General features: G+C 43.5%; 1 protein-coding gene across 3 annotated transcripts in view; it reads right to left on the bottom strand.

The window, feature by feature from the left end:
- Positions 1-15,906, bottom strand: part of CDK5RAP2 (CDK5 regulatory subunit associated protein 2) — a 194,642-nt gene that overhangs the window by 51,732 nt on the left and 127,004 nt on the right. For all 3 annotated transcript variants that reach the window (XM_033237639.1, XM_033237638.1, XM_033237640.1), the window contains 3 exons: positions 11,503-11,920; positions 5,879-6,110; positions 1,602-1,724 (listed from right to left, as the gene is read on the bottom strand). In XM_033237639.1, coding sequence (XP_033093530.1) covers positions 1,602-1,724; positions 5,879-6,110; positions 11,503-11,920 — 773 coding nt within the window. The remainder of the gene's footprint in view (positions 1-1,601; positions 1,725-5,878; positions 6,111-11,502; positions 11,921-15,906) is intronic.

The following is a 15,906-nucleotide window of genomic DNA, read 5'->3' as shown; positions in this document are numbered from 1 at the left end:
GTAACAACCTCATGATAATGGAGTTTGGTCTGTACTTCACGACAAGAAGCGTGTTCACTCATGGAAATAAAGATTAGTTCCCAGGACTTTCCTTAAGTAATTATGAGGCATCACTAATATCCCCACTTTACAGAAGAGGAGGTTGAGGCTTAGAGAGCTTAAGAATTTGCTCAGGGTTCAGCGTAGGTAAGCAGTAGAGCCCTTCCTCCCAGCCTGGCAGTCTGCCTCTAATGCTCTGAATGCTGCTTCCCAAAGTAACACTCCTGCAATGGAATCTCCTGTACCAGGGTGCATGAGCAAAGAGAGAAAGAGTTCTTAACCCTCAATGTGAAGGCCAAGGTGCCTGTAAAATCCTTTATTCACATCCCAAGTATCTGTCAAGGGCCTCATGAAAAAGAAACAGCAGTGAAGATGTCAACATGCAGCACCCGGCCTCAGCTGGGCAACAATTAAAAGGTGGAAGTTCGGGCAGACGCAACTCATGTGCAAAGTTCTGGAAGCACATTCGGAAAAATGAAAGACGTTCAGTAATGAAGGGAAGTACTGACAGGGAAGGGGAAGCTGTCAATTAGCTAAGAAGTTTGTATTAATGACTATGAAGAAATCAAAAGATGTCCCCAAGACCATTTATGAATATTTGCATTATAAGAAATACTGTAGTTCTACAACTTTCCACAATTCAGTTAAGGGGGACTTTATTGCCTGGTAGAGTAGCTTTCTCCTCAAAGCCCAGAACACACAGAAGCATGTGAACATGTATTCACTGCAGTGACTCTGGACCTTGCAAAAGTATACACCACTGGAAACAGTGTATATACCACAACTCAGTATTTTTCCAAAGACTGGTGTTCCCATGGCCATCCCATGACAAATTTAGGATTCTTGAGGACAATTATTTCTAACAGAGTGAGTTAGATCTGGATTAATAGTGATTTTTTTTTAATGAATGGGGAAAAATATCTAACATAAAAAGAATGTAGGCATTCGTTCATTCTGGTTCAATGAGAACATGAGTATTTGTTATATTATCTTTTGTGTTTATGTATGCTTCTAATACTTCATAATTTTAAAAAGAGAGGAATACAACTTGCCTGTGCCGTCACCCACATATCTGCACCTTTTTCACTGCTCTGCCTGGCAAACCCCACAAACCCAGTCTCAGCCTCAGGCTCTCCTCTGACCCACTCCTCCCGGGCACACAGGCCAACACTGAACACACCTCAGCAACAGGCAGCCCCGCGCTGAATACTGACAGGCTGTTGCGATGGTTGTCTCCCCTGACCTGTGGGGTCCCTGAGAGCAGGCTGTGTCTTTTCATGTTGAGCCACCAGAACCCAGCCCACTACCTGGTAGAGAATCATGCTGACACATGGACGGGTGGGCTCTGACATCCTACTGTACTTTGACTCTTCTCCTACTTACCAGCTGGGTGACCCTGGGTCAATTATTTCTTAAAACCTCAGCTTCCCATGTGTTAGACTGGAATGATAATAATGCCCCAAGAGGGCTGCTATGGGCTTAGTAATAATTTTAGATGAAACATCCCAAATGGTGCCTGGCACATGGAAGGTGTTCAGTACACATAGGGATTGAATTCTGACCGATCTCGTAGCTTGTTTGCTGATCACTGTCCATTTCCTTGTCTCTCCAGGCAGAAGATGTGGTTTTAATTCCTTTCTGCTCTCCTGGGTTGTCCTGGTAGGCTGCTCCCACAGGGGGCTGAGCTACAGGCAATCACAAAGAGAAAGAAAAATAAATAAAACCGTAAGACTTGAAACTTAGCCAAGCAACTGAGAAGAACACAAAGATACAACAGGGAAAATAAAAACACTGGGGAGGCAAAATGCAATTTATAAGATAAAATTAATCTATCGAGCTGCCATAACAGGACATAAAAAGCATAAATATACTGCAGCTTGTCTGAAATGGTTTAAGTCCAGGCCCTCAAAAAGCTGAGTGAGAAAATGAATTCTATCAATTCGTGCCCATTTTTCCCAAGAAGACAGAGGTCCTAGGGTCTCCTGGGCAACTGTTGAGGTAGCACCTGGGGTGGAGGCACCCTGGTGTCTCAGTGAAAAATAAAAACAGTATTGAGTGTAAATGGCAAGCTAGGAGCCAGGCATGGTGGCTAATGCCTATAAACCCAGCACTTTGGGAGGCCGAGGTAGGAGGGTCACTTGAGGCCAGGAGTTCAAGACCAGCCTGGGCAATATAGCAAGATCCCCATCTCTACAAAATATAAAAAATTTAAATTTGAATTTTTAAAAATGGCAAGCCATGGGGAAAGTGCCAAGGCCTCTGTTGAGCTGAGTTACCTTTGCCATAAAATCTTTCCTCCATGAAGGTCCCCACAACCCTGTACTGATTTAGTTAACTGCCACCTCCCCCAACCCACACCAGACGGGGAGCTCTCAGAAGGCAGAGACTGTATCTGATTTATTTCTCTCCTACCCCCAGTGCATGAGGCTGGAAACCTAGCAGGTGCCCAGGGAATGTTCACTGAATGAATGAAAAGATGCCTGGATGATGGTTGAATGGATTAGAAGAAGGTAGATAAGGAGGTGGTAAGGGAAGAGCAATTCTGTCACAGGTCTTCTTATCTGGAAACCTCAACTATGGTAAACCCAAAAGAAAACCTAAAATTAAAGGAAACATATCTTTGGCTATGGATCACCATAAAATGCATACAAGAAGTATCACACACTAGGCTTTGTGAAACAGTAAAGAACATGGGCTTTGAAATTAGGCAGGCTGATTCCCATCTAGCTAGAAAAGTTGGTCACAGTGTGACTGTAGCCAAGTCACTTTATCTCTGAGAACTGCTGCCTTAACTATAAGATGGTAGTAATTTCTGTATCTGCCTCAAAGGACTGTTGAGAGAACCCAATGAGATCATGTACTTAGAGTGTAAAGCAAGACTCAGTAAGTAATAGGTGCTTGTTTTATTAATACCACAGTATGTCCAAGACTCCAAAGTCATCTCCAATCCCTGAACCACTCTAGAAATCCTCTAATCTGATGCAGCCTCCCACCTTGGTATTCATTCCCTTCATTGGCAAGTCCCAAAGAACATCAATATCCTCTCTGAACGTTCACCTCTCCCCATCACTCTAAGGGAACTTGGGATGACCCCAAGGACACTGCTTATCCCGCAGCCTTCAAAGTTGTGGTCATTTCTTTCCCATAGCTCTTATATCATGGGCCCAAAGTGTATAAGTGTCTTTGCTCCTCACTGCCATTTCTAGATCATTCTCTCTCTTCCCTGAAAATTCCACCTTTGCAGCTAATGCTTCCAGACTATACCACCACCGACCCCACTTTACTGTAATCATCCATGGTCCCCTGATTCACTGAATCCCCTGAGGTTTGGTGACAATGTGGCTCCTAACCGCCTTCCTTCTCTACATTGCTTTACGGTATAATTCCTCAGCGCTGTCTATGCTTGCTGTCTCCAATCTCTCTCTCCTGCATTCTGTCTCTGGAACCCATGCCAATCAGACCCCACCCACTCCATGGAAACAGCCTCGCTTCAAGGACACCAACGACTTCCACATTGTTAAATCCCAAAGTCAATCGTCAGTCCTTGTCTTACCTGTCCTATAGCAATATCTGACACTGCTAATCCCCTCCTTACTCAGCTTCTGGGAAGTCATCCTGTCTTGGACCCCTCCTACCTCACTGGCTGGTCTTCCTGGTCCAACCTTTAACCACTAGAGAACCGCAGTTTCGATTCCTGGACCTGGTTGCTATGGCTCCACGTCATATCGCTTCAAATATTACCAATATATTGCTATTTCCTAACTCTGTATCTCTAATCCAGACCTCTGCCCTTGACTCCAGACTCATCTGTCTCCAATTGCCTATCTGATACCTCCACAGGGATGGTCAACAGGCATCTCAAATGTCCAAACCAGACCCCTAATGTCCCCCCTCATGCTTGCCTCTCATGCAGTCTTCAGTCTTTCTCATCTCAGTGAATGACAACTCCATCCTTCCAAAGGTTCATATCCAAAGTGATCCTTTAAAGCAGAAGTTGGACTACCTTTCTTAAAAAGTCAAATAATAAATACTTTAGGCTTTTCAGGCCATAGGGTCTCTATGGTAACTACTCAACTCTGCCATCAAAGCACAAAAGCAAATAGATAATATGCAAACAAATGGGTGTGGCTGTGTTTCAATTAAACTTTATTTCCAAAAACAGGAAGTGAACTGGATTTGGCCCACAGGCTGTGGTTTGTCAACTCCTACTTTTCTTTTCTTTTTTTCAGATGGAGTTTCACTCTTGTGTCTGCTCACTGCAACCTCTGCCTCCCAGGTTCAAGCGATTCTCCTGCTTCAGTCTCCTGAGGAGCTGGGATTACAGGCACATGTCACCATGCCTGGCTAATTGTGTATTTTTAGTAGAGACGGGGTTTCACCATGCTGGCCAAGCTGGTCTCGAACTCCTGACCTCAGATGATCTGCCCGCCTTGGCCTCCCAAAGTGCTGGGATTACATGTGTGAGATACCGCGCCCAGCCTGTCAACCCCTACTTTAAGGCTTAAGTCAAATCATGACTCTGCTGCTCAAAACCCTCCAAAAGTTTCCAGTCTTACAGAGTAAAAGAGCCTGCCTGATCTGTTGCCTCCCAGACCTCATCTTCTACGACTCTCCCTCTTCCTCACTCCACTTCAGCCACACAATTAGCCTCCTTACTATTCACTCATCTTCCCCTGTTCACAGCAGCACCAGGGCCTTTGCCTTCTTCCTTCTTCCCGAGATGACTAGAGCACTCATTTCCCCCGTTTCCCTTCAAATGCCATTTCACCACGGGGGCTCTCTAGCATTCGTGACATGAGCAAATCCTGCCCCTCCTCCACATTCCCCACACCTGAATCCTGCTTCATTCTTTCCCATGGCACTTATTTTCTCACATGTTATACATATGCTTATCAGCTTTCTGTCCTCCCCCCGACCGTACACACACACAAGAATGTAAGCTAGACACAGAGACAGTGACTTCATCTGCTTTGTTCACTCCCCTCTCCTCAGTGCCTAGAATAGTGCTTGGCACACAGAAGAAATGAATAAATAAATAAAAGATTACTTTTGTTGTTCTTGTTATGGTGCTGCTGCCATCTGCTTACAGAAGTTCAAAATTAGGAGTCAACATATGCACATTTGTGGATTCATGAGCCCTGAGAAAATGATGTAAAATGCTACTTATATGCTCACCTGCATCATTCTGTGGGAGGGCCCTCAGCTTTCTTCAGATTCTCAAAGGGTTACTGGTCCAAAATCTCTAAGCACCACTGTCCTAGACTAGAGGACGCCACTAGACACATTTCCTCCAAGTCTCTGGATCCTAACTATTTAGGGACATTTTAACCCAGGGGCTTTCTGTTGTCTTGCCTCCCAGGAGAGCAGAGCCAGCAGGTTCAAAGAAGGTGGGGAAGTGGGTCTCTTCTAGAGGAAGACACAAGGTTAGTAAGGTTTGGAATTAGCTCCAAGTTGGCCTGGACATTCCAGAGAACTCTGCAAAGTAGATCCTCACTTGCATACCTCTGACGCCACACGCCAGAAGCATCCACAGACAAAGCCAAACACAACTGGGGCATCTGCAGAGAATCCTAAGTGAAGGCAGCAGCGCCCCCTCAGACCTATGAGCACTACACGTTCCCTTTATCCAGACTCCAGAGTAAAATGAAAGCAATGGATTCATTCTCCTTATTGTGTTCCCTCTGTTGTGCATTTGTCAAGAGTCAAGATTTATCACTGCAATTCATGAAATTTATACTCAAACTTATTGCAATTCTAAACAACAAGGTTGACATTTCAAGCAGTTTTCTATCGAGCCGTTTGTCTAGCTCACAGGGAATACATTTTTCTTGGTGCTTACCATTCAGCAACATTTTGTCGGGCGTTGGCCTCCCCTCCATCATTGCTTCAGCCAGAATTAACTTTTGGTGAAGCTGCTTATTACAAGTTTTAAACTCCTTCAGCTCCCCCTGCAGCTCCAAGATCTGGCTCTGCAGCTGCGTCACCACCTCCTGGGTGGCAGGGAGACGATACGTATTTCTTAATGACTGGGATGGTTTTATTAGGATTGGCAAGCGCGACTTCTTAGCCTCCTGAAAACACACATATGCAAGAATGAATACACTTTGAACACACTTCCTTTGGTTGCACAGTCAACATTCTCATGCCAGCCTTATAAAACGGAATTCGAACTGGCTGCCCAGACTTTTCGGTCCTATAATGGCAGCTATGTTTATCCACCAGCCAAAGAGCTTGTATCTTGGCAGGTCTCTCCTCTGATCATCAAGGGCTAAGCTTCTCCTCGCCACCCTCCTGGCCCTGGCCCATTGTCTCTCTGGACAATCCAGATGCTCCATAAATGGCAGTTCTTCTTCCAACTTGATCTTCTGGGAAATGTTATTTTGCTCCTTATCTATTTCCTCATTTCCCAAACATTCCTCAGTCTAATCTAATCTGGCCTATCAACCCCTGCTAGTCCACCAGAATCACCCCTTACTTTGGTGGCTACTAAGTTGCCAACCCAGGGGATATTTCCCAGGCTCAGAACTCCCAGTCATCCTCATTCATAATGACTTATGGGCACTACAGAATCAACTGAAAATTCAACTCTTCAGCTTCATCGCCCCATGCCTCCACTGAAAATCTATGCCACTTCAACAATCTCTGTCTTGGTGAATCGCATGACTATCCATTTACTACACAATCTAGAACCATGGGAAGAATTTTTAAGTTTCCCTTTATTCTTGTTACCCACTTTCACCATTCATCAGGGTCCATTAATTATAAGTCCCAGGTTGTCTCTCAATTCTTTCAACTCTTCTCATCCTCCACTGCTACCACTCAACTCCAAGATGCTGTTAGCTCTCACCTAAGTCATAGCAACAGTCTCCTGGGTGGTCTCCACACATTCACTTTTGCCCTCTCTAAGCCACTCTCCATGCTACAGCAAAAAGACAAACCTACTACTCCTCTCTTCTGCCTAAAACTATTTTAATTGCTTCCCAGTTCTCTCAAGACAAAGGTCAAGGTCCATACCACAACCTACAAAGTCCTGCAGAACCTACAGCCTGAATTACATCCCCTTTCACTTTACTCTGCTCTTCAGCAACAATGACCTTGGTCCCTCAAAATGCCTTCCTTCCACCTCAGGACCTTAGCATATGCCAACCCCTTTGCCCAGAACACTCTCTCCTTCCCACTTCCCTGACTAACTCTAATAGCATTTATTAAGACTCAGCTCAAATGGGCCTTCCTCAGGAAAATGGGCCTTGATTTCTAAGACCAAGGCAGAGCTCCCTATTACACACTCACTGTCCTCTACATATCCCCTCAGAGAACGCTAGTTATCATTTTAATTAAATGCCTGTGAAATTATCTGTTCCTTGCCTATCTTCTGCACCAACCTGTAAGCTCTAGGGTTAAGAGGCTTTGCATATCTTGGCCATACTCTCTGTATAGCTTCTAGCATAAGAACTAGTACACAGTAGGTACTCAACAGCTATTTGTGGAATGAACATATAAACAATAACTTAAGAGGCCAAATGGGGGTCTCTTTCAACTGGGGAATTTTAAACATCCAAAAGCTGGGCAGAGGGACTTAAATCCAGACTATATTTAAAGAAAGACTACAACTCAATAATAAAAACAAATAATCCTATTAAAAGATGAGTAAAAACTCTGATAGTCATTTCCCCAAAGGAGATATGTGCATGGCAAATAAGCATGTGAAAAGATGCTCAACATCATTAGTTACCAAGGAAAATGTCTATCAAATCACAATAAAATACCACTACTTCATACCTATTAGGATGGCTATAACCAAAGGACAACAACAAGTGTTGATGAAGAAGTGGAGAAACTGGAACCCTCACACACTGCCAGTGAGAACGTAAAGAGGGTACAGGCGCTTTAGAAAACAGTCTGGCAGTTCCTCAAAAAGATTAAACAGAGTTACCATCTTACCCATCAATTCTACTCCTAGGTATATACACAAGAGAAATAAAAACATTATCACCCCCAAATTTGTACATGAATAGCAACATTATTTCTAATAACCAAAAGTGGAAACAGCTCAAATGTGCATCAACTAAGGAATGCAGTACATCCACATGGATACACTATGGAATACTGTTCGGCAATAAAAATAAATGAAGTACTGACACACGCTACCACGCGAATGAACCTCAAAAACAGTATGCCAAGTGGAAGAAGTTAGTCACCAAAACCACGCATGGCATGATTCCATTTATATAAAATAATCCAGAATAGGCAAATCAAAAGAGACACAAAGTAGATTCGCGGTTGCCTAGGGCTGGGGTGGGCGAGTTGGGGGGAAATGGGAAGTGACTGTTAATGAGTACAAGGTTTCTTTTGGGATGATGAAAATGTTCTAAAACTGTTGTACAACTCTAAATTGTACAATACACACAAAAAAACCCCACTGAATTGTATACCTTAAAGGGACGCATTGGATGATATGTGAATTAAATCTTAATAAGGCTTTTTTCTTTTTTTAAAGTTTTTAAATAGCAGAGGAGAAGGAACCCAAGAAGAAAACAGAAAATATTTGAGATCCAAGAAATGAGATCACTGAGGTCTCTTAAGAAGGAAAGAAGAGTAAGAGCCCCTTCTTGAACATTCTAGGATATAAAATGCTTTCAAGCACACTTTCCCATAATCCTGAAGTGAACTCTGCAATCCCAGAACTCACAGGATAAGAGACGTTATCATGCGTACTTTCCAGATGAAGAACTGAGATGTCAAACAACTAGTCCAATGTCACAGTGCAAGAAGGTTCAAGAGTCAGACCTAAGACTAGCTCTTCAGGGTCCAGTGCTCAGTTCAGAAAAGTGAGATGCTTTCTGCTCTGAAATTTCAGGTAAGAGGAGAGAGTAGGTTCAAGGATAAGAACAGTTTGAGGTGGCAAAAGGAGACCACGTGGGAGGAGGTGGATGCCTCAGCAAAGAGGGCTGGAAAATAACAATCATTTGCCTGGTCCTCAGTCTCCACCAATCTTTATTCCTGGATCCAAATCTGTGTGTCATATGGCAGCAGAAAAGATATCTGCAAGTGCACAAATGCCAAAGCCAATTTCCAGCTGGAAGACTGCCGTCAGTCAACCTAATGCTCGTTCTAAAATAACACGACACAAAATGCTACCTTATGGACTCTGAACAGAGTCCCACCTACCACATTATTAAAAATGTCACACTGGAACTTCTTCCTTGGGAATGGAAGGGAAACAGGAACTCACACACTCCAAGCTCCTACCATGTACAAGGTACTGTACTAGACACTTGCCAAAGACTCAAAGCAGGTAAGTGGCTAGGCCCAATGCAAACACATGTATATCAGGAAAGTCCACCCTCTTGTCTGTACTAAACAATTGAAAGGATACCTGGTCTCCTTGTCTCTATAACTAAACAACTGGAAGGATATCTGGTCTCCTTGTCTTACCCTCGGGCTGCAGTGATATTCCTTTTAACAGGATATCAGAGTCTCCTATTAAAAGAGGTAAGCCATAGGATTATCAACTTCTTAACTACCAAAGACCACAAAGAATATCATTAAATTTCCTTCTACTTTGCATAGACTGGAGGCCATGGTGGTGACGGGAGGGCTCTTCTCTCCCAGAGAAAGGCAGATTTATAATATCTCTGTCTGCATCTAAAACCAGACTTTAGTTTATATCCCTATCACTCCACTTACCAGCTAAGTCACTCTGGACAGTTTTCTGAGCCAATATTTCTTCAAAAGTAAAATGTAAGTAATACCTACCAAATTCATATTCTTGTTGAGAATATTAAGTGAGATTATATATATATATATGTATATATACACACACAGACACACACAGAGTATCCAGCACAATCCCTAACAGATACTAAAAATAATAAACAAATACGGTTTCCTTCCTTTTGAAGACATAGCAAGAGGAACAATTTCAAACTAAAAAAATATATATTTTAATATATTTGGGGGAAATTAAGTCCATTCAATTCTCCAGTTTTCCTGAACACAGAATAACATCTCTCACACAATGAAAAATTCAAACAAAAAAACCAAACAAACAAAAGACACCTAGTTTTCCTGATATACAGGTACAAACTGAAGGAGCTGGGGCAGATGAGAGCATTTCTATTCTAGCCAAACTGCACAAATTTGCATTTCTAGTACCGTTAATATAATGGCAGTCTCTCTCTCTCTCTCTGTCTTTCTCTCTCTCTCTCTCTCTCTCTCTCTGTCTCTCTCTCTCTCTCTCTCTCTCTCTCTCTCTCTGGTCTCTACTGATATCTTTAGAAAACCCTTTTCTAGAAATTACAGTTTTGGTGCATAATTTAAAACAATCAAAAGCAATTTTGCTAATGATATATCTAACTCTCTTTTGTATGCGCAAAAGCAGTAATTTAGTGGTCAGAAAATAAACTTAATTCTCCATTCTGATGCTATAAAGCAGTGTGTACAGTTGATTTCTCAAATACAAAACACCCATCAGAAACAAGAATATCAACAGCCTTCACTGAACCACTATTAGAAACACGACCTATTTCCTTCTCTCCCAGAACACATCTCCCTTCTATGGGGATTCTTGGCCGTAGGGTGGCGGGGGTGGGGGGTTCAAGCCATGACCTCAAGAGGATTTTCATAAGGGTCCAACCAAACATTGCCGAAAGAACCTAGTTTTAACAATCTGGCATATTTGACAGGATGTGTAGGGCTTAGAGACAGTATATAAGCTGAAGGAAAATCAACATGCAAACATTCACTCAACAAACCCAGACTTTATCATTTCACACCACCAGGGTTGGAAGGTAGCCTGATCCAGGGAAAGGGTGTGGCTGTGCAGTCAGGTACAGTGGGAGTCTCAGCTCAACCACTGGTTAACAACAGGAACATGGGGTGTGGCTTCCAGATCTTTGATGAGTGTTGTCAGGATAAAAGATTATAGACGAAGCCCTCAGAATAATACCTCTACTACACAAAGTCTGCACAAGATAAAACCTAGGTTCTCATCCCTACCCCGAAAGTCAGGTTATGACCATTTGACTGCAACCTGCAAAAGCAAATGTTCGTCAATACAATGAAAACTGTATAGATTTTGGGACATCTCCACAATGCAACCTTATGTAGCCATTACAAGGAAAGATGTTCCTCATAACATGAAATAGACGGCTATTGACAGATGTATAAACAAGACCTCACATGTGTTTTTTCTAAGGAAAACACATAAATGTCGCAATATACAGATAAATTAGATAGGGCTGAGATGGAGGAAGACAGACAAAGGGAGTGAGGGGAAGGAGAGGCAGAGGAAGGTCAGTGAGGACACACAGCTCTGGGTGGAGGCCAGGGTAAGTGCAAGCAGAGGGAGACACTGGACATTCTCATCATATAAATGGGAAGAAAGTGGTAAGATTAAAGGTGATTTTTAAAGTTTTTTGTTTGTATAAAGTAAGTACATAATTAATACATGGAAAAACTTACTCTATTGGTCCCACCAGGGAGGGAAAGGAGGGCAGCCTGCCACCCAGGCACCCCGTGCAGGTTCTCTGGCCGATGCTCTGCTCTGAGTGCAGTGTTGATTAGTTTCTCTTCCCAAGCCTCTCTCACTGCTTCGTGCTTGGATCTGTGCAGGTCGCCCTCCGTGGCCACAGTCTGCACTGAGGCATCTTTCAGCTCCACCTTGAGCACTTCGCCTGCCTTTACTAGCTGGGCCTCACAAGACAACTTCAGTTCATCATGTGGCTTGGAAAATGAGTTGGTTTGGACAAAATGGACAAGTTCACCTTTTTGCTTGGGTGTCTTCTCAGTTTTACCACCAAGGTGTTCTCCAGAAACTTCCTGCTCTGTCAAGCACAGATGTCCCAGAAGCAGTTCCCGTACCACTTTCAGAAGGTCTGGCCTGTTTTTCCAAAAGGGAAGGAAGTAGAAGAATCAAGCTTTCTGCTAGGCCTTGTCCCCTAGCCAGTATCCCAAGTTATCCCCACCTACTGTTGCCCAGATTCCATCAAAACTAAATACAGTGTGTACCCACAACGTGCCAGGACCCACATCCAGTATTTTATCCTGTGTAACCTCACAGCAACCAAACAAGGCAGGTACTACCATGTCATTTCAAGGATAAGAAGAGTAGAATTAATTTGACACAAGGTACACAGCAAGTGGGTGAGTCACATGAATATGTGAATGCAGGCTGGGCCCAGGTAGAAAAAAACAGGATTATAAGGTGTCCATGACAATTACAGGGTCCTCCCTGACTCTACCCCGCCAGCCAACCTCCTGGCCCTGGCCCCATTTCTATATTCAGGAGCAAGTATGGCTTTAGACTAATCTGGCCAACCTGGCTGGTCCATCGATGACCTAATCCATCTTGGTGCACAATGGGTGCTTAACAAAGAGGTGTTAATGAAGGAATATTTGTATACAGGCATAGTAGAAAGTGCATTGGCTTTGAAGACAGATACAAATCCCTTCATATTCTAACTCCACAATTCTCTGAAAAGAAGATAAGTATTCCTCCACAAGACAGCTATGAGGATTAAACGAGATAGTGTATAGGCAGCAGATACTTTCCATGCTCCTTGTCACATACCCTTGGCACACCTCTGACTTCAGCTGCTGCTGTGTGGACAGTCCCCATAGACACAGTCCCACCTCAAACACCCTCTACATCTCTGCTGCCTTGGGGCTTTTTCCAAAGCTCTATGAGCAAGCCAGTAAAGCAGTGTGGAAGTGTGAAACAGTTTCCATTTCTGGGGAAACTCTCAACCAGTGGGAGAAGACAGCTGTTGCGTAAATGTCCCAGTCTCCCATCCTTCAGACGGACCACACAGGCATAGTAATATACAGTCCCTCAGAGGGTCCCCAGCAGTAACCAGATCATCACCGCACCCTTATTGGTTCTGCTTTCATTCCTGTCTTACTCTCCCTGAGCCCTCATTCCTGCTCCCTGATGTCAAATTCCAAACAAATCCCTTATACTCTAATCCGAATCTCAGGCTCTGCTTTCCAGGGAAGCAAAACTAAGCCAGCATGTAAAACACCTGGAATGGTGCTCCGGTGGAGTAACTCAAGAAGACTCCCTTGTGTGTTTCTTGTGCTGGGCACTGCAGTGGCCACTGGGGATATAAAACTATCCCAGGAGGACATGGACTAGTTTTAGAGAAACATATGTAAACAAATTATGGTTACAGGGCAACCATCCCAGAGTGCCCCAGACTGGGGGTGGCAGGGAGAACGACAGCGGAGGGTTTCTAACATCAATGAGAACAGTCTAAGCATGGAAGCCTCGAGGAGGGGAAATGGAACAGTCTAAGCATGGAAAACAACAGGAACAGAGTCAAGTGGCGAAGAAGGGGTGAGGCTGGAAAGATGGGCAGGGAAAAAACGAAGAGTCCTGTACAACACATTGAGGAAAAAAAAAGGAAGGCCACTGAAAGGCCTTGTGAGGGACCAGGCTGGTCACACAGGTGCTTCAGAAAGGTGACTCCAGGCCGGGCATCACGGTTCATGCCTATCATCCCAGCACTTTGGGAGGCCAGGGCAGGCAGATAGCTTGGGCTCACGAATTCGAGACCAGCCTGGGCAACATGGCGAAACCCTATCTCTACAAAAAATACAAAAAATTAGCCAGGGATGATGGCATGTGCCTGTAGTCCCAGCTACTCGGGAGGCTGAGGTGGGAGGATGACTTGAACCCTGGAGGCTGCAGTGAACTGAGATCGTGCCACTGCACTCCAGCCTGAGCAACAGAGCCAAACTTTGTGTCAAAAAAAAAAAAAAAATCAAGAAAGGTGACTCAGCCTGCTGCTGCATAGAGAATGGACAGAGAGGCCTCACACACAGAGGAGCTCCCCTCATGCTGGTCTAATCACAGAGTAATGACTGCAAAATATGCACACCTAAAAAATAGTGTAAGGTACACTATAGGGCTCAAAAATCAAGATAAAAGTATCCAAAGATCAGAAACAGGGGAGAAAACCCACAGCTGTAAGAAGAGGGCTATTAAAAAGACAACAACCTAATGAGAGAATTCACAATTGAGGAAACAGAAACAATAAAGCAATCTGAAGAAGATTTTTAAATAAGTATGTTTAAATCGTCTAAAAAATAAAGGGAAAAAAATCATAAGAAGACAGAGTTATGAAACTGGGACAGAAAATTATGGGAAAATAAATGGGGGAAGTAGAGAGAAGAGACCAGCTGGAAAGCTGTCGCTAACTCCCAGGAGAAAGAAAATGCAGGTCTGGGTGAGGTGGTGGCAGTCAGCAAAAGAAGGGGACAGAAGGTCCTCATTGGTGTTAGCTCTTTTTTCTTCTCACTTCGGTTTCTACTACCTGTTCTATTTCTAGAAACCCTGTGAAACAGTCAGGCTGTACTCTACAACTCCTTTAACATACTCTGACCTTCCCTTCCTCCGATCTTTGCTGCCACTGACAATGACAGGCACCCCTGTGTTGTCTTTCCCACTGAGCCCTCTGAGGGGAGGGAGAAGGCCCTCTGCATATCCAGATTTCTATTATCTAGATGGAGGCAGAGTCAACTCCATTTAAATAGCTATAGCACACCAAAATGGGGTTAACAACAAAATTTAAACGTATGGTACATTTTTCACCTCTAATGTGAAATTATCTAGACAACAGAAACAACCTCAAACTATAGTAAACCCAGACTTTCAAAATATTTCTGGCATTTCAAGCTTCAGGAGATGTTAAACTAAATTTTCCTTTCCTTCGCCTCTTTAATATAGATAAAAAATAATGAGAATTGTTATTTGGCTAGCCAAAGGAAGACCATTACTCACCACCAAACAACACAATAAAACCGAGGAAAAATACTTTACACATGGGTAGTAAAAGGTGGTGAAAGAGGCCATTATAATATACTAAAGTGGTGGTGCTATTAAATAAAATATTTCAAGTGTTATTTTGCTAGAAATCTGAACAGCAGATTCATTAAGCTATAACTATAAGCCGGACCTTTTCAATGGTTCAGTCCAAGAGACTTCTCAGAGCCCAAATATTGTTTATATCCCCTTCCTGGGCATCTGTGCCATGAGGAAGGTATAAGGGAAGAGGAATTGACATTTCCTAAGCACTTACCATGTGCCAAATCCTCTAAATACACTGAATCCTCACAATAAGACTGTGAGAGGGGGATTCTTTAAAAGCCCATTTTACAGATGAATAAATGGGCTCATAAAGGTTCAGGATCCCCCAACCAAGTGGCAGAGCAAAGCTGAGATTCCAGACCTTTCTGACTCCCATTTCAGCTGGGGCTGAAATGCTTCCATTGCCAGAAGGAAGCATTTCCCCCGACCGCCCAATTCACCACGCTCCTACCACAGCCCACTGCACTCTCCCTGATTCACATCACCCAAGTACATTCCCACATGGCCCTCACACAAAAAGTGTCTTTTAACTCTGAAGTAAAATTAGGGACCCTGATGTTCAGGAAATCCTCCATTTCCCAAGCACCAACTACTATGGTCATCTAACTACTTGTGATAATAAGCCAGAATTGCCACTGAGCATGTCTTCCAAGAAGACTCATGCTAGAAAAATATTGGACAGATGTCAGGGATTGGGGAGGAGTCAGGCTTGCTGAGCTCACAAAAACAGAGTGCTTCAATCCCATTTTTCCACTGAAGAAACGCCCGTAAGGCTTAGTCCATCAATGATACAAGAAATATTAGCGTTCCTGGCTCTTGTCAAGAGTCATGGGCAATCATTACTGCTCCATTTCTCTACCTATTTGGGAGGAGAACTGAAAACTGTTATTGAACACGCACCACACCACATGCCAGCCATTTTTCTTAAGTGTTTTTTTCTTACTCCCCACAGCAACCCTAAGAAGTAATCAGATAAACTGAGGCACTGAGAGATTAAA

Source organism: Trachypithecus francoisi, unplaced genomic scaffold, assembly GCF_009764315.1.
Source record: "Trachypithecus francoisi isolate TF-2019V2 unplaced genomic scaffold, Tfra_2.0 Lachesis_group16, whole genome shotgun sequence".
Taxonomy (NCBI): Eukaryota; Metazoa; Chordata; class Mammalia; order Primates; family Cercopithecidae; genus Trachypithecus; species Trachypithecus francoisi.
The sequence above is the reverse complement of the archived record's forward strand: the minus strand, read 5'-3'. Positions and strand labels throughout refer to the sequence as shown.